The sequence below is a fragment of the Belonocnema kinseyi genome, chromosome 6, assembly GCF_010883055.1.
Source record: "Belonocnema kinseyi isolate 2016_QV_RU_SX_M_011 chromosome 6, B_treatae_v1, whole genome shotgun sequence".
Lineage (NCBI taxonomy): Eukaryota > Metazoa > Arthropoda > Insecta > Hymenoptera > Cynipidae > Belonocnema > Belonocnema kinseyi.
Window position 1 is genome coordinate 109,763,305 of NC_046662.1, and position 26,373 is coordinate 109,789,677.

The window sequence follows — 26,373 nt, forward strand, 5'->3', positions numbered from 1 at the left end:
CACCACCAAGTAAGTGTGTGGAGGGTGTGTAAAGGAATAAAGAAGGTGTAAGAAAAATGTAAACCCTTAGGGGACACATTAGAAGCTTCCACTGAAATAATAGTAGTAGGGACAAAAATTAAGAAAGTAGTAAAATATACCATTTTTTATTCAACTGTGCAATTACACCCGGACAGAAATTTTGGTGTGGCGCCGGTCGGTATCCGATCTGGTAAATGTGGCCTCGATAGGGTAATGTGTCTAGCGCCAGACCGTAAATGCAACGCCCTACCCGACAGGGCCCAGATCTGGGTATAAAAAATGGGGGCCCAATCTGGCCCCTTTAATTTTTATAATTTGTAAGATTTAAAAAAAATTTTTAATCATATTTTTTCCAGACTTTGTGTTTTACAAATCTTCAATTTTTCAATATTCTACATTATTGAACCATTTGTACTTTTTAATTTATCGTTAAGAGTTTGCATTTTGAATTAAATTATTGTTTTAAAAAAACAATGCTCAAATGTGGAGCTATTACACACACATTTGTAAATGAATTCCAATTATAAATATTTTCAAGCCTTTTAAATAATGTTTTTGAATGTATTTTGTTTGACACTGCGTCATGGGGCACATGAAGAAGAAGAATTTAAAGGTGAGGTTATGTTTGAGAAAATATTAAAAGCATTTAATCTATAATGTTACTGATCCGGGAATTCATGTATTTTGTATAAAGTAATGTTTCTAAGTAATGCAAATGCATAGGAGCTTGATGTACAACTTTAGGAATGGAAATGATTTTCGTGCGGTTTGAGAGCAACAAATGAAGTCGGATATCCGTAATTTCACAATGTATGACATTCGACCTTGACAATATAAATAACTGAAGGATATTTTCAAAATATTTCTAAAAACAAGTAAGAATTATTAGATGTTTCAAAAATACAAATCTCTAGTAGCACGGAACATTCCGGGAACGTTCCGCGGGAACCTTCGGAACGTTCCCTGAGCTTGTAAAATGTCCGCCATTTGAAAACGTTCCATGAACATTCCACTGCAACATTTAGATAACCTTAGGCGACTGATGTCGTATATATGGTAAAAAACGTATGCGGCTTAGCGGTCAGAAGAATAATTTATTTTTAGTCTAGCTCATTTGTCAACGTTTCGAACTAGTACCAGTCCCTCCTCAAAACTCCTGTTTGGAACGAAGTCAAAAGATTCCAAATAAATTAGACCACATTTAGAACAATTTTTCGATTGCAGTTTTGGGGTTATGTCCTCTATTATGGAATCCAAAAAAGAACTTTATTCTAAATCCAAGGCATAGATATAAACACTTTAATGTTCAAACCTTCTCTTACATTTTTCTAATTTATTTGGAATCTTTTAACTTGTTTCCAAACAGGAGTCTGAAAGAGGGACTGGTACCAGTCCGAAACGTTGACAAATGAGCTGGACTTAACATAAATTATATTTCTGACCGCTGAGCCGCATAAGTTTTTTGCCATTCCACTGAAACATTTAAAGCATAAATTATCGTTATTATTATTATTATTATTATTATAAATGAATGTCCGTTAAACCGTAAGTGATAGGTCAAAATTAATGTCAGTTTATGATATAGATAGCATATTATAATGTACTCGTAGTATATATAGTACTCGAAACTCAAAAATGACATTTATTTTTACCTATGTCTTACGGTTTATGAGGGGAACGTTCCGAAGGTATTAAAAGATCTACACCTTTTATCAGAACCTTTTTTGTAAATTTTTATTATTGACTGAAATAAGCAAGAAAAAATGAAATTTGTATAGGTTTTGGGGTTTTGACCTTAAAAATCAAATTTGCGGATATTTTCACTATCATATTCGTGATCAGCGCGTCAAGATACATAGGTATATCGGGTTTCGAATTAATTGGAGTTTAGCGCTTTTCGAAAGTTTATCCTGGTCATCATTGTAAACTTGACAATAATCTTGTCTAATCTAAACCAACCAACGTGGTTCCAACACGAGCAACTAACTGTGGAAAATCTGTAATAATAACTGATCTTCGTTGTTCAATTAACAAGTCAGAAAAAGTAAACTGAACCACAGCTTTGTTAGTAAAATAGAAGTAGTTAAATTTGCCACAGATCAATTGAGCCAAAAAATAGTAAAACGAATTATCTTTTTTTATAAAACACTGCCACAATTCTGTTCAGTTACATTCTTAGATGAACAAATTCGCCAACTTTATTAAGCTTGTATTTTAATTATTTTCACGATATTTTAAAAACTATAATTTAATTCAGTCACGCAGGGGCGCGGATCCAAAGAAGGGGCCTGGGGGCGGCATCAGAAAATTGTATAGACATGTTGTGTTTATACACATATATACACAAAATTTTACGGTTAGCTAGAAAATCCTGGAGGGAGGGGGCGATCGCCGCTACACCACCAAAATGTCCCCTCAAATTATGTGTTTGGGTTGAAACCCACGCGACGCTTGCGCATGCGATATTGCGGAAAAAGCAGAACGTTTTATTAACTTATTTCCGCTACCGGCTGATTTGCGTTGCGTATGACCCTAAGTTTGAATCGTAGATATTCTGCGCTTGCGCTAGAGGGCGCTTTGAACTTGCATCGGTCTTTCCGGTCGGCTTTTTTTCGTGTGCGGCAGCGTGCGGTTTATCAGATAAAAAACCACGCTACATGTATGTAATGAATTCGTTAGTCTTATTTAGTCTTAAATAAAGACCTTAAAAATGTGGCAGTTACAAGTGCAAAAGGCGATGAGTTGCCAGAGTTCGAGCTTCTCCAAGCCTAGATCAGTGAACAGCCTAATATGCCGTCGGATCCAGCCTTACTTCAACATGAAATACAATGAGGAAAGTATAAAAAACATAAAAATTGGAATATTTAGCAAGTTTAAAGATGATTCAATTTCAAAATTCAATATTTTTGTTAGTGCAAATATTTCTAGAGTGTTAGTTACATGTATTCAAGAATGTTTAGAGCGAAATAAACTGCGAAATAATTATTTCTTAATTGATTTACTTTGATAGATTAATAATTACCCTCAATTTTTTTAAATACATCGAACTTTGTTTATAAATTAGTGTAGTACACAATTTGTTGAAGAAGAAAAATAAGTAAACATTTAGAATGTGCACAATTCTTTTCATTCTAGGGGGCAACCCCCCTCCCTCTAGTGTCCATTTACTGAGAAAGAAAATCCTTCATTTTACGATTTTCAAAATTCGCATATCAACATGTGCCACCGGACACTTCGAAATCCTGTTTAATTAATATGGGGTCATTTTGAATTTTCGAAAAATGGAACTCATGTTTCAGGGTTTCATAGAAATGTACCGAAGTTTTTATAGATTGAAGAGGAGTATCTACGAAATAACAACATACTAATAACTTTCATTTCCATACACCCCCGCCCCTCAACCTTCACGCGGCTCACTAAAAATCCAAAAACTACATTTTCACGTATTATTGGTATGTCAAGTCTCGAGCAAAAAAAACTGATTGAAACTGAAAGACAATTTACAGGGAAAATTCTTGGATTTATATAGAAAAAGTTTCTATTAAGAGTCACGTACTTTTACAAATCTGTTACAAAACATGTACTGTGACAAATCTGTCATAAGTCACGTACTATTAAAATGTAAATTTTAATTATTTCATTTCCATTGGGTTTCAGATTACTCGAGTTAAGAATATGTATGTCTTGTCTGCCGAGACTTCCGGTCACTGGCTGTTTGTTTTCGATTTCAGCGAGACATTATATGTTATGCGCGACTCTCCTTATTGAGTTTCAAATAATTTGTACGAGTGATTATTACGTCGTCTGACTACTTGCATGTTCGTTCACTTGCTGTACCTTTGCAGGTGGCTGAATTGGTTGAAGTGTAATTAATCAAGATTATCAATACATTCGTGTGATAATAGTTATACTTGTTGTTATTTTATAGTGGCTGAATCTGCAATTATATCCTCTCATGGACTGAGCGTATAAGTTATCGGTATTCTCCTGAGTTCTTATCCCTGCATAGTAACTCTTTATGTATCATACGGTTTCTATCTTATCGGCCGTAGCACAGTTAGCATAGTAAGGTTCGAACTCGGAGGAGACCGGTAATGCGTATAAGTTATCATGATAGTTTGCTTTTACTTTAAGAATTGTTTATTAACGCAGTTAATCAAAATGAATTGCTTATAGCTCAGCAATTATTTAAAATTTGGGGATGTAACAGGTACTTTTTAGCAATTTCTGCCGTCTTTTTTTATACAAATAATTACTAATAGACAATTTGAATATTCACCATGACATTTTAAACAATTTTTAATTGTTTAAATAAATGTTAATAATTTAACCAATTATTTATTCCCAAAAATGCAAAAAAATGATCTGATTGAAATGCAATATTTTGCCATTGTTTGGAAAAGTACATTTTTCTAAAAATATATAATTATTTATACAATTATTCATTGTTTATTTTCAAAATTTCTAAAAATTGAGCCAGAAATGTTCACTTTTTTCAAATTGGTATCCTGGGCTACTTTTTGTAGAATAATTAGATAATTTTGAGACATTTCTTCTGATGATTAAAAAATTTCTATTTATTTATTATTACATTTGTTTACATAATTGAAATGTGATTAACGTATTCTTTCTATAGAAGAGACCGATCGCGCGCTTGAGCACGCGTGTTTCGTATTTGAAATTTTAGTTTGCTGTAAATAATTCGAGGGAATGTGAAACTTTGCCGTAAGAGCAAATTAGTTTACGTAGGTTTTTATGAATAATTGTTCCAAAAGAAAATGCTGCGCAGACCTACGTAATCTAAAAAGTTCTCATAGTAAACTATCATGTGACCTCAAGATGGTTTTGATATATTTTTATCGGTTATTTTAAAATTTAACTAATTATCTTATTCGAATAGTTCTTTGCATACATAATTTTTAAACATTTCATCCGGGCGTTGTTCTCCAAAAAATTCGTAAAGATTCCAAGATCTAAATCGAGAAAATGCCACGTACAACTGTCCATGATTGAATACATATTTACGAAGATCTACTCCAATTTTTTCAAAAGTTTGTCCTTAGCTTTTAATAATTGTCATCGCAAATGCTAATTTGATTGTAAACTATCATTGATACGTAATTTTCGTATGAGCAATACGGTTGAATTATTTGTTAACCGTAAATCATACGGTGGAAAATTATGGGGGTTCAAAATATTCAGATATTCCGGCAATATCGCTTCAGTAATGTCTATATTATCGCAATTTTCCAAACTATCTACACTTGGGTAGATACGCTCGGTTGTTTCGTCGAGTAAAGGTACAACTCTGCAATTGATTTCGTCAACATCAAAGTTTCGTGCAGACAATACAGCCACCTTTGCTAGATCTTCATATCTGCGATTATTAATTGTTTCCTTGAAAATAATTTCTACTGTATCGTCAGTTCTAGCAGCTACACATTATTCTGGTACTAAAAGATAATTATAATTGTCATTCAATCTGCCGTTGCCAAAAAACAAGAGACACTTGGAAAATTTTGCTTCCTCTGGTAATTTTCGCATATTTTCAGTTAATGAAAACACTGAAAAATGTTTTCATAATGCACTGAACTTGATAGATGAATTAATCAATTCACTTCGTATGGCACCGCCTTTTTAGGTAATAATTGCCTCAAATCTCCTCTTACCAGCATTATTTCCCGCCAAATGGCAAGTCGTTATTCATGAAATCTCGCAGAGTTCTGTAAATCACTTCCAAAGCATATCGTGCTGCCATTAGAGCTTCATCCCAAATAAAAATATAAACATTTCTGAAATATTGTGCATCTTTTGTTTGAATTTCTGAGGTTTGATACGAAATTATAAAATAAAGCAACATGCATACCGAAAGTTTTGTGTACAGTTTTTCCATGGGGAAGTAATATTGCAGCAATCCCTGTAAATGCCATCGTACAAATAGTTTTCTTTTTTTATTCGTAACAGATGATACAATGTAGTGTTAATGAATTTTTTCCCCGATCCACCAGGTCCATCAATGTAGAAACATAAAATACTTGTTTCGTTTGTGATTACAACATTCAATACTTTACCGATAATATCCTTCTGTCTCAGGTTAAGTTTTCCATATTGCCTTTTTCAATTTTTTCATGGTAGTGAGCTGACACTTCATCATTATCATTAGTTTGCTCCTCAATAATAATATTGAGTTCATTTAGTTGCGGCATTTTTGAAAAATAACTAAGATCACATCTTTTACGTAAAAGATATGTATTAATTTCAATATATGCTCCTTGGTGTGCTTCCATTAAAGTACATTTTCTTAGAAAGTCTAGGGACATAGAATCTTTGAATTTTTCCAATAGTTCCTTTTCCCATATTCCTTCTGTCATTGCACGATTCCATTCTGTCTCGTCTTCGATGAGACCCAAGGCTAAACATGCGTTATGAAATGTGTCGTGTGTATTACCATTGACTGTACTAATATTATCAAAACTTGTTACTCCTTTCACAGTTATCAGTAATAATCGTAAACGAAATATTTTTACTTGACTCGGACTGGTAGAATACATTCTTCCAATAACAATAAATTGTTCTTTTCGAATAACCCATTTGCATTATTGAAATTTGCTTGTTTCTTGAATACATAATGGCATGGAATTTCTGCAAACTAGTTAGCTTTTCTAACGCAGTTTTTATGGAATCATCATTTCCTTCATCACCGATAGTAACAGTCTGTTGATCATGTAAATGTACTGGTAACCGCATAATAGGATGACTTTTATATTGTAATGGTCTTCCGTATATTCCATCGCATGCTTTGACTGGACTGACTATATTTTTCTATATTTTTTTTGTAACAACTACTGCGGCAGCGTGATCTCCTTTATAGATATACTCATATAAATATTTTACAGATTTGATGCTAGATACTACTTCTACATTAAAGGACAATTAAATAATTGCAATTATCCGTCATTGTATCAAACAACATATTGATTGTCAGTCGTACCTCCGTTAGGACGATTGTTAACACCTGTATTTCTGCGAACAAAACTTGGATATCCATTTTCTTCCATCACTGTTTCTGCTTGGAAAGTTTTTGGAGCATTTGCCTCTTTTATCTTTGCACCAGTCTCCACATGGACCATGAATCTTGTTTTTCATAACAGTAATATGAAGTACGGGATTTTCAACTGGATTTGTAATTTCAGCAGAAATGTGCTTATCAACTATCTCAGAAGCAGTTAATATATTATTTGGTTTCAAGGTTATCAATAGATGCACATAAGGTAATCCACGCTTTTGATATTCAACTACATACACATACGCAAGTACACCGGCGAATAATTTTTTTTACAATAATATTAATGAGTTCATCTTTCTGCACATTTAAAACGCGCAAAACAATGTCGTGTGTGTCTCATGCTGTTTGTCCAGCCAATAAATTCTTCTGGCTTTCACGCCAGTTAGGATTACATGCCATGGTTATAAATAGGTCTGGTTAACAATATTTCTTTACGATAACCATTGAGTCTTGATAATGGTGTAACAGATTGCGTGGTGATCATGTAAAGGATGATGGAAGGATTACCATGTTGCCAACATGGCTTTTCGGTTCATCTGCTGTACGTTGTAAATGATCAATCAAACCTTAATAAGTATCAGCCTGAATTGTTTTTTGATTCATTTTACAGATATTCATCCTATCCTTTCCTACTTGCACGTAATTGTCAACAACCCATTGTTGAAATAATCGCCTTACCATTAAAAATACATTATCATTTCGAGACGCCATTCTGTATTTAATGTATGCAGATCGCGATATTCGTCTTCACTTGTTAACGCAGAATATATTTTCATGCCATCCCCTCGTACCATGTGGATAAAATAATAGGTACATCCCAGGTTCAATACTGGGGTTCATGGAACTAACATATTCAGGCTCTGTGGTATCCTTTTAATGTATAGTCACATGAGATTCTGAAAGATCACCTTCAGCAGTTATTGTGAAAATTACAGCAACCTCATTAACTTTCTGAAAAGTATACGATCTTCTATCCATTCCAGGATTTAAGGGGAACAATAATTTCATTTCAGGTTCAAATTGTGTATTATCGTTTACGATTGATTGCCGTATCTCTTCATGCATCATTCGGTATGATTGTGCAAATGCATTGCACTTGCGAAGAGAATTATCTACAGCATCAATGATTTCCCTATTTAATGTATCGGTATGGTTGCATCGAATATGCCTAGCTTCATTTTTATCGACGATGAATAGTTGACCATTAGAAAGACTTTCATTTGTAGGAAGATACAAAGACGTATTTGTTAAATAGTAAATGTGACCGTGTATTTTTAAACAAAATGGGCTAGGTCGTCTGTTATTGAACTTAACTGAATTAGCATTAAAAGACGCGAAGTAAATGTATTATTTTACCGCCTTATATGATCAAGAAAATCGGTTGGCAGTCCGTGTGTGCCATTGAATAAACTCTTGAGTATCGGTGGTGAAGCGGGGAATATTTCAAGAATGACTTCCCCACGGCTACAACAATCATTAAATGAATTTTTTTTGTTATCTACTTTTTCAGCTTGAAAGTGTTTGGCATTACAATGTTTATATAAAATATTCATTTTTCCAGCATAGTATTCTGCTACCGCTGGAGTTGCAATATTAGTACAAATATTTTGAGGACAAATAGAAGGTTCACAATCTTACGAATAAACAGAAGGATTTTCAATTTTGAGGTACATTTTCATTTGAATCAGAGGCACTCATTTGTTCAATTCCCAAGGACTCAACTATTACATTTTTATTTGCTTGTACTTTCGTTCGTTGAATTTTTCTGAGATTCTCGTTGTTATATCTTCTGAAAAAGACGATATTCTTTTTGCTTAGTAACATTCTTCCCTTCGTTTTGTCGTAATGAATCTTCTCCTGCAATTTTTTATTGCGCAACTCGAGGTGAGTTATAAATCTGTGCAAGTTCTATAACTGAAGTACTTATTTCTTCTACTGGCAATTCCCTGGTTTCAAAATAGGTATTAAGAGTTTGTTCTGTGCAAATATCATCTTCTATTGTTAGATTATCTATTTTATTATGTATTTTATTACAAAAACAACGTTTCTCATCCTTTCTTTCTTGTCGTTTAAAAAGTAGAAACTGTTCTTCTTCAGCAAGAGAGCGTTTAACAGAAGTTTGACAGTTTTGAGATATATTTTCATTTAAATCAGAGGCAATCATTTGTTTATTTTCCAAGGCATCAACAATTGTCATTTGTTTGCATTGTTGTCGTCCTTTAAATATTTCTTTTAATCTCATTGTTACGATTGTCCTTTTGACGGATACGATATGCTCGTTGCTTAACAACATTTTTTTCACGACTTTGTTTCAATGAATTTTCTTTTGTGATCACATTGTTACGGATGTTCTTCTAAAGAATACGATATGCTCGTTGCTTAGCAGAACCTTTCTTACGACTTTTTTCTAACGATTCTTCTTTTCTGATATTTTTCGGTTCAAGATGAGATGATTTACAATCCTGTTTAAATTCCTTAATTTTTAAATTAGTAATAGGAATTTTTTCTGTACAAACATCATTTCAAATGGTTACAACATTATTTTTCTTATTACTTACTTTCCTATAAAGAGAATGCTGCTGATAATTTATTTTTTGTTATTTAAAAAGTTCAGCATTTTCATCTTCCGCGGGACAGAATTAAATTTTTCGTTTGGGCACTTTCGGTTTGAAAACGAAAACGATTTCGTACTGGTGGTGGAGCTGCAATCGTGTTGGTAGAGTTCAATTACACAGGCCGACAAATTTTAAAGCCACAGACCAGACCCAACATTTTCAATATTGTAATATGAAATTTTTTATTTAAGCGTTTTAACCCATTAACGCTGAGGTGTTCAGATTTATACAACGCATTCTCTATTGCTGACGGTTCAATATTTTTTCTTCAAAATATTATCTCAAGGGTTCTCGAGGGTGCCCTTTCTATTTCCGGTGTCAATTTTTTGTTATAACCTTTAGAAGATCCAATATGGCGGCCACAATGTAGGGCTTTAAAAAATAACAAAGGATCCCGCACAAAATACCAACAAAAAAGCCTGCAGTCGTTTGGAACCAAACTTTGCACATTGATGAAACAAAAGAAGACGGACTGCGCAGAATGCTACTGCGCACTCTGTGTGCATTCTAATGTTCACATTCGCTGTATGTGCGCGCCGTTCTACGGCGCAGACAGTCTTCGATCCCTAGCTAGCTCATCGAGCTGGCGACGCTTTTATGACGTGTTATGCGTAGGTGATGAAATTCGTTTTTTGCTACCAATCTTTCCGTGTTAGAGATTACGTTCGAGTGGCAAGCTAACAGTTGGATGCATAGGTAATAAAATTCTTTTTGTATTTGAAATCTGTCTAGCGGTTACATTTCGTGTCGATCGTGTTTTTTATATAGTGAGTTTTAGAATTTCCACGTTACTGTTCATTATAAGAAAAAACATGAGTTCAAGAACTCCTTGCGCTAAGAAAGTTAATATTTTTCGTCACGTTTGTGGAAAGTATGAAACGGAGAAATACCGTCGATCAATTAATGATTTCACAAAAACGTAATACTTCAACTGGTATGGAAGTTCAATGAAAAATTTGGATAAACCGTGGGTACCAAATTCAATTTGTCATGCTTGTAGAATAAATTTGTCAAATTGTGAAGATGAAAGCACCCAGACGCGGACTGTTATTCAACCACCTGTTTGGCGTGAACCCAACGATCACGATACAGATTGTTACTTTTGCTTATGCAAAACAGGAGGTTTTTCTAAAAAGTATTTGGAGAAGATCGTTTACCCTGATGTAAAAAGTGTTACACCAGTCAAGATTGGTATTAGAAATCACTCTGAAAACAAAAGTGACCGATCACCTCACGAATCAATGGATACTAACGATCCTAATGCAACTGAAAATTCTTCTTGGGAAGAATCAGATAATGAAAGTCCTAAATTTTTTCACCAAGACGGATTAGACGATTTTATACGTGACCTTGATCTTCCAAGAGATTAAGCTGAGCTTTGCGGTTCAAGACTCAAAGAAAGGAAACTTATGTTACCTGGCACTAGAGTGACTGTTTACAGAAATAGAGAAGAAAAGTTCATCAAATACTTTTCAATGGACAGTGGGATTGTGTATTTTAATGATGTCGAATGACTCAATTATGTATATAAAATAAACTTATATACGCCAGAAGATTGGCCTCTTTTCATAGATTCGTCTACAGAAAGTCTGAAAGCAGTACTATTGCATAATGGAAATAAGTACGCTGCAGTTCCGGTAGGTCACTCAACTACACTGAAAGAATCTTATACTTTCCAATTACTCCTGATAAAAATAAAATACAATGTCCATAATTAGCTTATTTTTGGTGACTTCAAAATGATAAATTTTATAATAGGTTTACAATCAGGAAACATTAAATACCGTTGTTGTCTTTGCCTTTTGGACAGTCGTGTAAGGGATGAACATTGGATAACGGAGAAATGACCAGACAGATTAAAGTGGAAAGCTGGTCAGTATAATGTTGTTTATGAAGGTCTTGTTGAAAGAAAGAAAGTATTATTGCCACCACTCCATATAAAACTAGGGTTAATGAAGCAATTTGTGAAAGCCCTAAAAACCGAAAGAGAAGGTTTCAATTATATCAGATCTACGTTTCCGCATTTAAGTGATGCCAAAGTTGAGGAAGGTATTTTTGTTGGGCCTGATATAAGAAAACTTATCAAAGATGATGACTTTATTAAAACCATGATATCTATTGAAAAGGATGTATGGTTGAGTTTCAAAGATGTTGTACAGAAATTTTTAGGGAACAATCGAGATCCAAGGTTTAGAACTATTGTATCTAGTATGTTAAAGAATTTAAAAAAATTAAGTTATTTGATGAGTATGAAATTACATTTTCTCAAATCTCATTTGGATTATTTCCCATAATATGTTGGAGCATTCAGTGAAGAAATGGGCGAATGCTTTCTTCAAGACTTTCACCAAAAAGAGCAACATTATCAAGGTCGATGCAATGTAAGAATGATGGCCGACTATTGTTAGTCTTTGCAAAGAAATGATAATGACCCTACTAGTCATAAACGAAAGTCTCTTCAACGATAGTTTGACATGAAGCGCGAACGTTTCTATAAGAAAACAAGCATTTAGTTTCACCTTGATTGGACATACAGTCGTAAGTCTTGCCTTAACTGGCTGGGCAATCGTAAGTCTTGCCTTAACTGGCTGGACGATTCAAACTCTTGCCATGACAGATCGGGCGATTCAAAGTCTTGCCTTGACTGGGCGATACAAATTCTTGCCGTTATTGGCTGGGTAATTCAAAGTCTTTCCTTAAATGGTTGGACAATCTAAAGTCTTTTCTTCATTCGCTGGGCAATCTAAGGTCTTGCCTCAATTGGCTGGAAAATATGAAGTACATCCATCCGTCGGTGGACCATCCCAAATCTTGCCTTAACTGAATGGGCAATCGTAAGTCTTGCCTTGTCTGGCTGGACGATTCAAAGTCTTGCCTTGACTAACTGGGCGATTTAAAGCCATGCCTTGACTGGCTGGGCGATACAAAGCTTTGCCTTTATAGGCTGGGCAATTCCAAGTCTTTCCTTGATTGGCTGGACCATCGAAATACTTGCCTTGATTGGCTGAAAAATATTAAATACTTCCTTGCGTAGCTGGACAATCCCAAGTCTTGCCTTAAATGGATGGGCAATCGTAAGGCTCTCCTTGATTGTCTGGGCAATCTAAAGTCTTGCCTCAATTGACTGGAAAATATTAAGTACTTTCTTGCTGAGCTGGACAATCCCAAGTCTTGCCTTAACTGGCTGGGCAATAGTAAGTCTTGCCTTGCCTGGCTGGACGATTCAAAGTCTTAGCTTGACTGACTGGACGATAAAAAGTCTTGTCTTAATTGGCTGGAAAATATAAAGTACTTCCATCCGCCGGTGGACCATCCCAAATCTTGCCTTAATTGAATGGGCAATCGTAAGTCTTGCCTTGTCTGGCTGGACGATTCAAAGTCTTGCCTTGACTAGCTGGACGATTAAAAGACTTGTCTTGACTGGCTGGACGATAAAAAGTCTCGCCTTTATTGGCTGGAAATCAAAAGGCTTGCTATAATTGACTAAGCAATCTAAAGTCTTGCATTAATTGGCTGGAAAATATTAAGTACTTTCTTGCTTAGCTGGACAATCCCAAGTCGAGCCTTAAGTGGCTAAAAAATATAGCGTCTTGCCTTAGTTAGCTGGAAAATCTTAAGTAAATTTACAATGTTAAATGCATCATAATAGTAAAATTTTTTTAAAGCCCTAACTGTTTTTCATAGTCTTTCTTCTAGGAATTTTAACAAAAAACTGAGCCATTTGAAAAGGGATCCCCCGAAAACCCCTCAGATAATATTTTCAAGGGACAATGGCATACCATCTCGGCGTTAGTGGGTTAATACGATAAATTGAAAAATTTAATTTCATGATTAGCCAACTTGTAGTGAGAAATTCAATTATTTCACGAAATGTAAACGACTAAATTCGCTGCTTCCAGTGTTAGGTGGGTTAGCCTGCTTATGATTTGGTAGGGGTGATTTCTGGGTTCAGGTGTATCAGCAGGTAGGTGGGTTGACCCACTTGTGGCACAGAACTTCATTATTCCAAAAAAAATATTCGACTAAACTTATTATTTCCAGACTCAGGTGGGTTAGTATGCCTGTGGCATGTATCGTATCGTACAGCAATAGAGAATGCGTTCTATAAATCTGAACACGTCAGCCTTAATGGGTTAAAACGCTAAAATACAAAATTTCAAATTACAATATATTGGTGAAAAATAAAGATATCCTAATAAATCCAATTACGTTTGAAAAGCGCAGATTATTACTTTCAAATTTCATATTAGCTTTGTGGTCGATTTTTTCTTGTACAGTTACATAACTTCAAAAACAGCTAAAAAACGCGTTTTTTGCACTTTTAGATTAGGATATCTTGAAAACCTGACGTACAGGAGCAATTTTGAGTTTGGATTCAGCACATCAAAATCCTTCGGAAATGTTTAGTCTGCTTTCTGGCTTTTGAATTTTGTCAAATTTTGTCGGCCTCTGTTATTCGTACCATATATACAAATTCTACGTATCGTTAGATAGCCCAATAAATTATGTTCTATTTCATATCATTCCTTGAAAATAAATTCTTATAATTACGTATAGATTAGCGTATAATAATTATCTTTGATTTTTTTATCTAATTGTATCTAAATATTTTCAAGTTCTTGTCTAAACGTATCTCCAAATTATGTTGGTATTTTTCAAATTATTTGTTCGAACGTTACTCTATTTTGGTTCCTGTAAAATTTATCGCAAAATATTTTTGTATCTTTCAAATATTTAGTATCTTTTAAATGTATCTGTTTTCAGTCGTATCTGTTTTAAAATTTACAAATTAATACAAATGATTATTGTATGATTAGATTATATTTTATTAGTAAATTGCATTACATTTCATTAGTACGGGATCATCCACAAAATACGTGATACTTTTGTTAGCTATTATCAGCTATGGATGTGAATCTATTTTGACCAGAGAAGTAAGGCATAATGTACTACGATTTGTGAAAGTATGCTGATTTGTTAAATATTATCATACGGCTTTAATTCCGGAATCTATACCTGAGCCAGTGCGCAACAACTCGATAAAAGTGTCAATCCGGAATTGGACTGATGTAAACTGAATAGTCAAACCGAATAAATCAGAATGATTCCGCATTCGGATTGATTCGGATTTAATCGGCTTGGATATTAATTTTATACCAATTCCAATCCGGATTAATTCTGATTCTTTTGGATCGAAGCATTTTCCAAGAAGAAATGAAGATACCAAAAGAAGTATATAGAAAACACCTCAGTGGATGTTCGTATTTCCATATAGGGCCGTATGGAACCAGAAATCTGTAAGAATTAATGTGGCATTCAGTAAAACCGCGTAAAGATACAAATAGAAGCATATAGAAAACACCTCAGTTGCTGTTGATAATTCCATACAGAGCCATACAGGCATAGAAGTCTATGACAATCATTGTGGGATTTACCGAGACGAAGTAAAGATACAAGCAGAAGCGTATAGAAACCACCCCAATGAGTTTTGGTAATTCGATATAGGAACACATAGACTATGATAGTGTAGGATAGCAATACAGTCTAAAAATATAGAAACCACCTCAGGTGGCTGTTGGTTATTCCATATAAAGCCATATAGGTCCGGAAGTCTGTTAGGATCAATGATGAATTTCCAAAAATAAAGCAAAGATACCAATAAAAACTTATAGATAACACCTTAGCAGCTGCTAGAAATTCCATATAGATTCTTATAGAAGTACGAGTTCTATATGCATCTATATGCAATATACCTTGACGAAAGGCAATACTTTACGCATTTAGCTTTCTTCTATATGGTTCTATAAGTTCTTTTATGGAGGATTGGCATGCATGGCCAAAATGAAAAAATAACTTTAAAATAATCTATTTTCTTATATGTAGTGTATAGTAGAAGCGAATGTAAATGGCGTGACTGTATTCAATTTTATTATTTCTTTTTACTCATAAAGTAATTGCTCAAAAAGTTTGTTTGTACCAAATAAAATTGATGAAAATCATGGAAAATTCTATTTGGTATGAAAAATTTTTTCAGTAATTAGTTTATAAATTAAGAGAAATATGAAGTTCCGATCAAGTTAAGCCATTTGCATGTCTAAAACTCCAAGAACCCAAAATTAATCAAGAAAAAAGAGAAAAATCTAATTATCAGTATAAATTCAAAGAAATAAAATTGTCACAAAAGATTTTTATGATGAAAAGTTAAAACTCTGTTCGCCCGGTAATAAATGTAAAAACTTATCTGATTAGTATGATTGAAAAATGACGTCAGCGCAAACCAATACCAGTTTTCAGGTTACGTAACACTTTTTAAAGCTTACGCATTAGTATCTTCACGTTAAAAAATGTAACTAATATGCGAGTTCTTACAATTATTATAAGTAAAAGGATTGATGTCACTGAGAACACGTATCCCAAAATAAATATTTACATTCTATGCGGATCTCATTCATAAAGGCAATTCAAGTTTAATGACATTAAATGCTTCTAAAGTTAGCCACACATCATGTTAATCAGGGCTACCAGCCTAAGTAAAACAAATTTTTACCAATAGCGCGATATTCAAAAGTGATAATAATATTTCTTAAATTAGCCTTAAAATGTCCACATTAAATACTACTTTATACAATCGTATAAGAGAATTCTTGGTCGACTCATGAGTGAGGCATTAGAATTCTGTAAGGTTAGGTTTGGAACGTTAGGAGCTGTCATTCGCCCGATTGCTGGGAGCGAGAAGAAGGATGGACTAGATTCTAGAAGACGAGGCTATTGATTTCTGCACTCAATCCAAACCCCTCATGTCTTATTGCTGTCACCGAATGTCAGCTGATCACTTATTATACATACTGGATATGTATGATTGAGGCTGTCGTACGAATCTCCAGACGGAACCACCAGATGGAGCGACAATGTTTTTTGGAAACATTTCACGGTACGGACGTTGAGTGCCGTTTTCCCGCCAAGCAGTTCTTGTGCGGCGACTGAGTCGATTGGTACGCAGAGAGTTTTCTAAAGAGTAAGAGTAAGAGTAAGCAAATACCACGTTCATATAAATAAAAATTTGTCATCAGGAAAACCGCAGGATTTCGGCGGGAGCGGGTGCTAATCTGAAAAATTGCACCCGCAGGGATGCTTTTTAGGCCATTAGCAAGTGAAAGCTTGGCACCTCCAAGAGCGCCGATGATAAGGACGATAAGTTTAACAGAATATTCCGGGTACAATCGTTGCAACTCCCTTATAAGGTCTCGATACCTCACTTTCTTTTCATTCTCCTTGTTTTTGACGGTTTTGTCGGCTGTTGCCGAAAATTCGATAACGAACATGTTTCACTTCTCGAAGTCAAGAAGAACCATGTCAGGCCTCGAGTAATCAACAGAAACAATTGCCGATAATATAAAGTTCCAGTATATGCGGCACATCCCATTCTCGACAATTGACTTGATTTCCCTAAGAGCATTTAGAGGAGCGATATTAAGGTAAATGCCGTAAGAGTTACAGAGATGGTAATAAAGCACTCTTAGTGCCGCATTGTGCCTTTAAATGTAGATCGTTCCCGCGTGAGTTGGACAACTAGATAGTATGTGAGCTACATGCTCGGGGTGTGCATAGCACGCCCTGCAGCTATCATCAGGAATATCTTGGCTCAAAATGTGGCGACGGTATGTTAAGGTAAAAATGGCGCTGTCTTGGCATGCCAAAATGAAGCCCTCCGTACCCGACTTCAATCCGGGCGATTTAAGAAAAGCAAACGTTAGCTTACAGGACATTGACTGATCCATCACATTTCTGTGGAAGATACCGTGCATCCTCTTACCAAAGAGCTATTCACGAAAGTTTTTGTCTTGTGATTTTTTAATCCGCACGTTCAGGAGTGAGTACTCAAAATAGATGAGATTTGATGCATTTTGCTCACCCCTAATACTGAAGTCAAGTTCGAGTGTTTCAGCAGCCTCCTCCACTGCTTTGTACAGAAACGCTCCTTTGCCTACTTTTTCGTGATTCCTGACCATTTTAAAAAGAGGGTCTGTTCCATATGCAACTCTATGTGCTGTACCCAGAATAATCCTGTTGTGAAGACATTCAAGACTCAATATTCCGCAACTACCTTGACGGCGTGAGATGTACAGTCGCGGAACGGAAGACTTAAGATGCATGCTTTCGCTCATGTGCATAACCTTTCTTGTCCCGATATCAAGGGATCCGAGCTCGTTCTTCGTCCATGTAACTACTCCAAATGAATAGAGTACTACTGGGACGGCAAGCATGTTCGTTGCAGATACTTTATTCCTCGCCGACAGTTCGGAAGAGCAATTCTGTCGGATGAGAAGTTTGTATCTGCTTCGGAGAGTATTCTTTATAGATGTCACACCCTGAATGCGGCTCTGTGGCACGCCCAGGTATGTATAAGTCTCTTCAGCGCGAAGGTGTCGTATAGCGCTTCTATCAACGATCTCAGGATCTTCAGGGATGTCATTAAGTTTTCCTCGCTTCAAATAAACCTTGGCGCATTTGCCTAACCCAAATTCCATTCCAATTTCCTTAGTATATCGTTCGACAATCCCTAGAGCTAGATGTAGTTGCTCTTTGTTTTTAGCATAGATCTTAAAATCGTCCATGTAAAATACATGAGTGACCTTTTACTTTCGATCTGCCGATTTGCCGCACAAGTACCTGTCGGAATGGCGAAGTGCTAGAGATAGTGGCAATAATGTAAGGCAAAAGAGGAGTGGGATCATGGTGTCGCCCTGAAAGACACCTCTCTGAAAGGTGACCTTGTTAGTTGTCACACGATTTTTTCCAGATGAGATAGTAAATCTGGTTTTGCAAAGCGGCATCAATCTCTCTATGCACCTAACTATTTGCGGATGAACCCTTAAGATTTCCAAAAGACAGATGATAAGTCTATGGGAAGTCGAATCGAAAGCTTTCCGATAATCAATCCAGGCCATGGATAGGTCACGCTGGTAGAATGCTACATCTTTGCAGACACATCCATCGATGAGCAAGTTCTCCCGACATCCGGCTACGCCTTTTTTTGAGCCTCGTTGTTCATGCATTTCTTGTCACACAGGTTCAATTGCCCGAACAATCGTATCATTTGGGATAGCTGTGAATATTTTATAAAGTGTGTTCAGACAAGTTATTGGCCTGTAATTCTTCGGGTCAGCTAAGTTGCCTATTTTCGGCAGGAGTATTGTACGCTCTTCCACCAACCACTCCAGAATCGGCTCTTCCAACTTCAAATATGAGGTGAAAATACGGGCCAAATGCTGATGTGTTGAAGAAAACGTGTTCCACCAGAAGGTTTTAATACAATCTGGTCCCGGTGCGGAATAGTTCTTCATTCCTCTTAATACTTTTTTCACCTCCTCGGTAGTGATGGGTGGGTATTCTTTATCAGGTGTTATGAGGGCAACACATAACTCCTTGAAGCTATTTATATTTTTGGAGTCTTCTTCCAGTCTATGCTGCACTTGATAGACTTCTCTTCAAAATACTTCGACCTCCTCTGGTTTGGGTGGGTGTTCGACAGTAACTGGAGGGTCTTGGAAGACCCTCCAAGGGTCTTCCAAGGTTTTACCGCCAGGCCAGATCTTTAGGCTTAAGAGAAACCTGGGTGTTGATGTTTCTCCGGGTCGTAAAGCATCGCTCTTTCTCTATTGAATGCCTGCCCGCGGATGATCTGAGTGTCGCCTCTCTTTCTCTGTTGCTGGCTTGTTCTAGCTGTGGTAGAGTAGGCGTTCCGCTTACATAGCCCCTTCTACGGAGCAGTTCAGCATGGTTTCGCAGGCGTTGCTGTGAAAAGTGCGATAGCTCCAGGTGTTTCTCGCACCACAGAACATGCAGCCGTGCCATATAACCCCGTTCAGGGGCCACACTTGCATCGTAGCACTCTAGTTAGTCGTGATTCAGTCGCTCCGTTCACCCAAAGGTCGCGAGATCCCGACAGTCCATCGCATTGAATCCGTTTTTATTCGCTCCCCCCGCTCTACATTGGTCGGCATTGTTGGCCGACCCATTGTCGGGAGCCCTGCGCGTTCTGTTGTTTTGAACCGCACTTACTACAACTATGTTTGGTGTTGTCATTGTTGTTCCCACGAGAAGCTAGCGGAAGGGGTTCGTCCATCCTCGTAGAGCCCCGCCTGCAAGGATAAGGCTGCGTACTCTGAGAGGTCGCCCGGTATCCCAGATTCACCGTTCTAGATACCACACCCAGGTGCCATTCAGCTTTCGGCACGGTTTTCACACCTCCGCTTGGTGGTTAATTCCTTCGGGACCACCCCTGGAAAATTTTCCGCGACTGCCTATTTATTTTTGTAACCATATTCATCCAATCCTTAAATTCTAACAAAATCACAAAGTCGAGTCAAGATGTCGGCTGCTTCCATTTCGCGCTTAATTTGTCTCAACTCCATAGTTTCGATATTCATAGCTATCATATTTATCTCGTACAATTAATGTGATGTGAGATCAATTTTCCTCTCCATGTTTTCAAACTAACTGATTATTATATAAATAAAATTTGCATTATTTATATTGTTATTTGTGTAATTTTACTGATGAATTATTTGCCTACTTTGCTCAGGGACCACCCTCACGTATCCTCTCCACTTAGTTAGTCGCAAAAATTAAATAATCTATATTTTAGATTTTTCTTTTTTTTTAAGTCGTAAATATAAATTGGAAGTTTTCAGTGACGTGTCCACAGGCGCCTCGCGCCCGGTACCAGATATTTTGTCTAGTCTTTTTTTATATTATTATTTTCAGGTCTTATTGTCAAAATATTTGTGTATCCACGTTGAGCAGCCACGTAACGGGCAAGTGATAGTTTTCATTTTCGTTCAAAAATCCCTTTACAAGTGATATCAAAGATTATTGAAAGGGGTGTGGATTCTCTTTCTCAAATTTTATATTATAAAAAAATATAAAGTATGAAATATTAATGAAAGGGTAAGATTTTTCATTTCATGGCCGTGTTCGAATTTAGTGTATATATATATATATATATATATATATATATACTTCGCATTTGCTTTCATTATACCTTTCGAAATCTACGCTTTTCGGTATATTAGAAGTACACGCGTAGTATATATCTCGAAGTATAAGACCCAACTTGAACACAACTAATATCGCCTTATTCATAAATTCAAAATGATAATAAATGATATTTAAAATTATTCAAATTATTTATAATTTCGTAAAAATGAACAAAAAATACGACAACTGTAGGTGATGTTTCATACAAAACAATTTTTTAAGAAAATTATATCATTGAAAATAAGATTATTGAAATTTCCAGAAACTAATGACTTTAAAAAAAAAATTGAAACTCAAACAAACTATAGTTTTCAATAAAATTCTTGATTTTCTATCATTTTTAATATTATTGATGATTTTTAAACAAAATTATCTAATTTACTATGCAATTATGTAATTTTCAACAAAATTTATAAAATTTCAACCAAACTAAGATTAGAAAACTAAGATTAAAAACAAATTACTGATTTTTAAAATAAATATAATTATATTTTAACAAAAATATTTTATTTACAATGAAAATTGAATTTACGAAAAAAAACATAGAAATTTCAATAAAAACTTTAAGAATTTTCAACTAAATTAATTAACTGTCAATTAAATTAAAGATAAATTAAAATCTTGGTGATCAACGAAACAAACTGGTTATTAAAATAAAAATTTCGAATTTCAATTTCTTACGAAAGTCTCTATTGGTTACAGCGAATCACAATGTTCCTTAATATAATTATTTATAAATTATGAAACATAAACTTAATTTCTATAAACTAATAAATTATAAATATTTCAAGTTTCTGAATGAAGAGTAACAAAAAAAAATTATACATTTCAAATAATTTGAAGTAGTTATTAAAAAAATATGATATAATACTTTAGAGTATATTAATTAGATGCTCTTTTTTGTTTATCCAAATAAATAAAGTAATTAATACAAAATGTCTCTTCAAACTTTCAACATTAAACGTCTTAAAAGTGATAATGTACATTTAGTTTTCATCAAGAGCTTGCTTTTTTTCAGCAGGTCCACCGCCTTCATTATTAGAACGTTACGTGGTTACCAACATTACGTTGTGAATGGACCGTTTCAATTTTTCTGGAGTCAGAATACTATCTTCCACAATATCAATTGCAGTCATATCTGCGACCCTCAAGCCACCACCAGCTATAGCCAAAATAGGAAGAAAAAAAAATTATAAAAAATTTAAACTTGATAAAACATATTTATTATTAATTGGATTGAATAAGCTCATTGAGGTATGAGCGTCGTTGAAGAAACTAAATGACACATAATTCTTGATCAACTCATATAGTTTTATAATTCTAAATCTAATCATAAGCTGAAAAAAGATATATTTGATTAGGAAAAAAATTGCAGTCAGAAAAGGTATCAATTTTTAGCAAGAATAATATTTGCAGGTTAAAATTATACACAGTTTAAGGCATGAGAAATCCCCTAATATTATGTGATCTTAATGAATCAGGGCTTATTTTGTTCGCTATTCAGTTATCTAAAACTTCCTTACTGAAAAAATTATAAAAGTTAATTTGTGTGAGTTGCTGTTATTTATTCATTAAACATACGTGGAAAAATGTCTATAGCTTTCATACAGATTAACTTTTACCATTTTTTGGGTGTGCACATTTTTGATAATTGCATAATGAAAAAAATTGTCCTTATCCGTTAAAATCCGATAATATCTAGAGATTTCTCTTATTTTAAACTGCATAAAACTTTAAACTACACAGATTCTGACAAAAGTTATGTTCTTTTTGCAATTTCAATGTTTTTTACTGCAAAACACTGCGAAAAATATGTTTGTCTTGGGATATATAATTTATTGAACGATGCCAATATCTCCTTAGATACAAAAATGAGTATTGGATGAATAAATGATGATAAATTATATTTTCAAGTAGAAAAGTGAACAAAATTAAGGGAGGTTCTGGGATTTTGTGCAATTATGTACTTGAAATTGCTTATTTTTGCATTATAATCAGTTTTTAACAGTACAGCTTCAAAATTTAGAAATGTTTACATAAAATAGAAATATATCTGTTTTACTTTCGTACACTTGTCTATTCAAGTGATATTGAGATAAGGGCCTGTAGTCAAAAACTAAGTAGCTTTAGCCATTTTTTGATTTTTTTTTACTCAGAAAGTAATTACTCAAAAACATTTTTCATACCTGATAGCATTAAAAAAGTTTTATTATTGTTCTTTGATATTAAAAATCTTTTCAAGTAATTAGTTTGAATAAAATGAGATATAAAAATTGGCTAGAAGACATCTTCCACGAGTCCTTGATTCATAGAAATTAATAGCAATATTCGCTCACCTTGTTTTTGCATGATACCTCGCAATCGCCGGTGCAAACCTTTTGCGATCCTGTCATCTGCCTGGAAAGATGCGATCTGTACGGTGAGCTTGTACTGCCCATTGGCTATTACGCCTTGCCCGTAGGACGCATTTAGGGGTCTTTACTTCTACAAACCCATTGCTCTTTCATGTATCCAAGAATTTCTAAAATAACAAAAAATTTTGTAAATTGATGTATATGCGAAAAAATTATATATATATTTTACATATAGTGTGAAGTATTCTCTATAATATTTATTAGTTTTGTAAAAAAATGTATAAAACAAATGGTTATAATATATGATACTTCACAGTATACATGAACTATACATAATATTTCCGCCCGGTTTTCTTTCCTGACAGAGCATATATTTTTCTTTCAGCTTATTGTTAAATATATAATTTACTAAGAATATACCAACCAATGTGTCCGTCCACAATCATGACCTCGCCGAAGGGGATACTTATGAATTGTATACCTGGATTAGCTATCGTACTTTTATATTCACCGTGAAAGCTTATTGTACTTTGTGGTTGCACATGGTATTTCCGTGAGATCCCTAGGAAAAAACGAGATAAAATTAATATTGGGAAGTTAAGTGAGATGAATAGGAAACTACTTGGAAAATCCGAGAGCTACGATAATTATTTGGAAAATTTAATAGCGATTGAACACGTGGGTATACGCATTTTTAAGTTAGATCAATTGATAAAAATATAATAGATTATAATATAAAAATATTACTTACATTCCCTTATTTTCACGATCAAAGGCTCGGATTTCTTCCTCAGAGGTAAATTTAAATGACGCCATCGTAGTTTTTGGATTTTTGAAGTAGTCCCCTATTCACAACACTAAGGACGACCTTGCAAGACCCACGTTCCAAAGCAGAAAGAAAGAGTATGAGACCAACGTGACCGCAGCAATCAGTATTTGATAGCCATAGATTACAAGTCATTGTGAGAGTAGAATTAAATAGAGGCCTAAAATGTAAAGCAGAAAACAAACAGCCAATGACAAAACAACTTTAGGAAGACATATATCTGAAGCTGTTCTATAATTGACAGTTGAAGTTTGTAAATAGTCTAGAATTTGATTACATTAATTGGTCTGCGCAAACTCGAGAATACTCACGACTTAGCATCTCTCTGTTTAGTATGCGACTTCATTCGTAACCACTGGTTACGCATGAAGTGAGCGCGAAGTTAGCGCTATGAATTTGGCTAAAATGCATCTCATTTTTATAATAGGACTAGTTGAGCAAATAAATATTGTTTAAACAAATAGCGATTTATTAAAAATTAAGAGAAATGTATAAAAATTATATAATTGTTCAACAAAACGAGACAAAGCATATTAATTTGTAGACAAAATTGATATCTCTTGCTCAATTTTTAGAGATGTTGAACATAGACAATAAATAATTGTTTAAATAATTGTATAGTATTTTTAGAAAAATGTAATGCTCTAAAAAATGATAAATAATTACATTTAAATCAGAAAATACAATTATTTTTTACATTTTTTGGGAACAAATAATAATTTTTTAAATAACACAGGCCTGCAAATAATGGGGTCATGTCAGTTGTTGCGCAGTGGAGGGTCATTTTCGAAGTAATTTTTTACGTAGAATACGAATCTGGGGTCAGAATTGGCCTATTACATCAGGATTTAGAGATATTTGAGGTTATGTACCCAAAAATGGCGTTTTTGGCTACTTTTGAGGTTCTGCACAGAAGAGACAACATTTTTTGGGATTTCAACAACCCCGAATACCCCCAAGTACCAATTTTCAAGAAAAAACGCCTAGTAGAAAATGTCTGCCTCAAAGTATTTTAAGCAAATGCTCAATAAACAATAAAACATATCTCGTAATTTCAAATTGGCGTAATCTGGTAAAGAAAAATGGTAATTGAACTTTGCGACTATCAAAGTAAAGAGAAGTAGCAGTAATATATGATAAAACCAAAGAAAAAATCTCAAAAAATTCTGTATCTTCTATACATAACCTTAAAAGCAGCCAAAAACGCATTTTTTTGGGTACATCACCTCAAATATCTTAAAATCCTGACGTGATTGGCCAATTATGTCCCTGGATTCGGATTATACGTAAAAATTACGTAGGAAATGTTCTTTCACTTTCCCGCAACAAAACCATGTTGGCCTGTGTAATTTATATTTCTTTAAAAAATATAGTTTTTTTATTTTCGCGTCATATTTTGGTGGCCGCGGGGAGGGTAAGGTTGGGTTGGAAATAAAAGTTATTAAGATGGTTTTATTTCGTAGACACTCCTCTTCAATCCCTGGAAAGTTTGGAACGTTTCAATGAAACCCCGGAACATGAGTTCTATTTTTCGAAAATTCAAAATTTCCCCATATTAATTTAACGGGGTTTTGAAGTGCACGGTGACACGTCTTAATGTTAAAATTTCGAAAAATGGAAAACTATGGACTTTGTATATATATATTCCCTTTTATGAATATATTACATTCAGGAATTAATTATACGAAAAATTATAGTAAAATAATTATATACATTAATAATATTGAAATATTGAAATGATTATTGCAAAAAGTAGAAGATATCCATAGCTTTTAAGTCTTATTGTACCTTTATTCTGAAACAAAGCTTCTTTAAATATGTCAATTTTAATGTATTATTGTGTGAGTCGTTCAAAATAAGTGATTCATTTAAACTTCCTTCTACGTTTTGCAATAAATATTTTAATATTATTAATTTCTATTATTATTATTCTACAATTTTTTCTATAATCATTCCAATCATTATTCCTGTATTCGAAAAAAATTATAGGAAATTCATTATAGGATAATTATTATAGGCCTATAATGACTTCCAAGCCAATAAAAGATTAAAAAGACCAGATGTAAAATTTTGATTTATCTTTCTTCTTAATTGCTTCCTTCTTTTTTACACCAAGAATCCTCCCGAACGAAGAGGAATTTAAGTGAAGAACAAATATAATCTCCAAATGAGGAACAGCCACAGCCGAGAAGACAGCTATTTTTAGGTTAAAATTCGGAAATTGCAATTGAAGTATTTAAATTGAAAATTATATCCCTTCATTAATTTTTTAAATTTCATTTGAATAACGTATTATAAATATATTAGTTATAATTTATACATACTGATGCTATAACATTTCTAGAAGGATCCTTCACTTCCCTTTTCCAGACAATACCATCGAGAAAAAAATGTTTCGCACAAACAAAATGCCCAGCTGTTACTAAAATGTCTTCCCTATTAATTTCTTTC

At 34.3% G+C, this 26,373-nt stretch overlaps 1 protein-coding gene across 4 annotated transcripts in view; it reads right to left on the minus strand.

The window, feature by feature from the left end:
• The window catches only part of LOC117175057 (dopamine receptor 2-like), a 336,274-nt gene that overhangs the window by 3,539 nt on the left and 306,362 nt on the right, over positions 1–26,373 (minus strand). For all 4 annotated transcript variants that reach the window (XM_033364594.1, XM_033364595.1, XM_033364596.1 and 1 more), the window contains 3 exons: positions 23,848–24,082; positions 23,521–23,658; positions 23,079–23,263 (listed from right to left, as the gene is read on the minus strand). In XM_033364594.1, coding sequence (XP_033220485.1) covers positions 23,899–24,082 — 184 coding nt within the window. In that variant the 3' untranslated portion in view covers positions 23,079–23,263; positions 23,521–23,658; positions 23,848–23,898. The remainder of the gene's footprint in view (positions 1–23,078; positions 23,264–23,520; positions 23,659–23,847; positions 24,083–26,373) is intronic.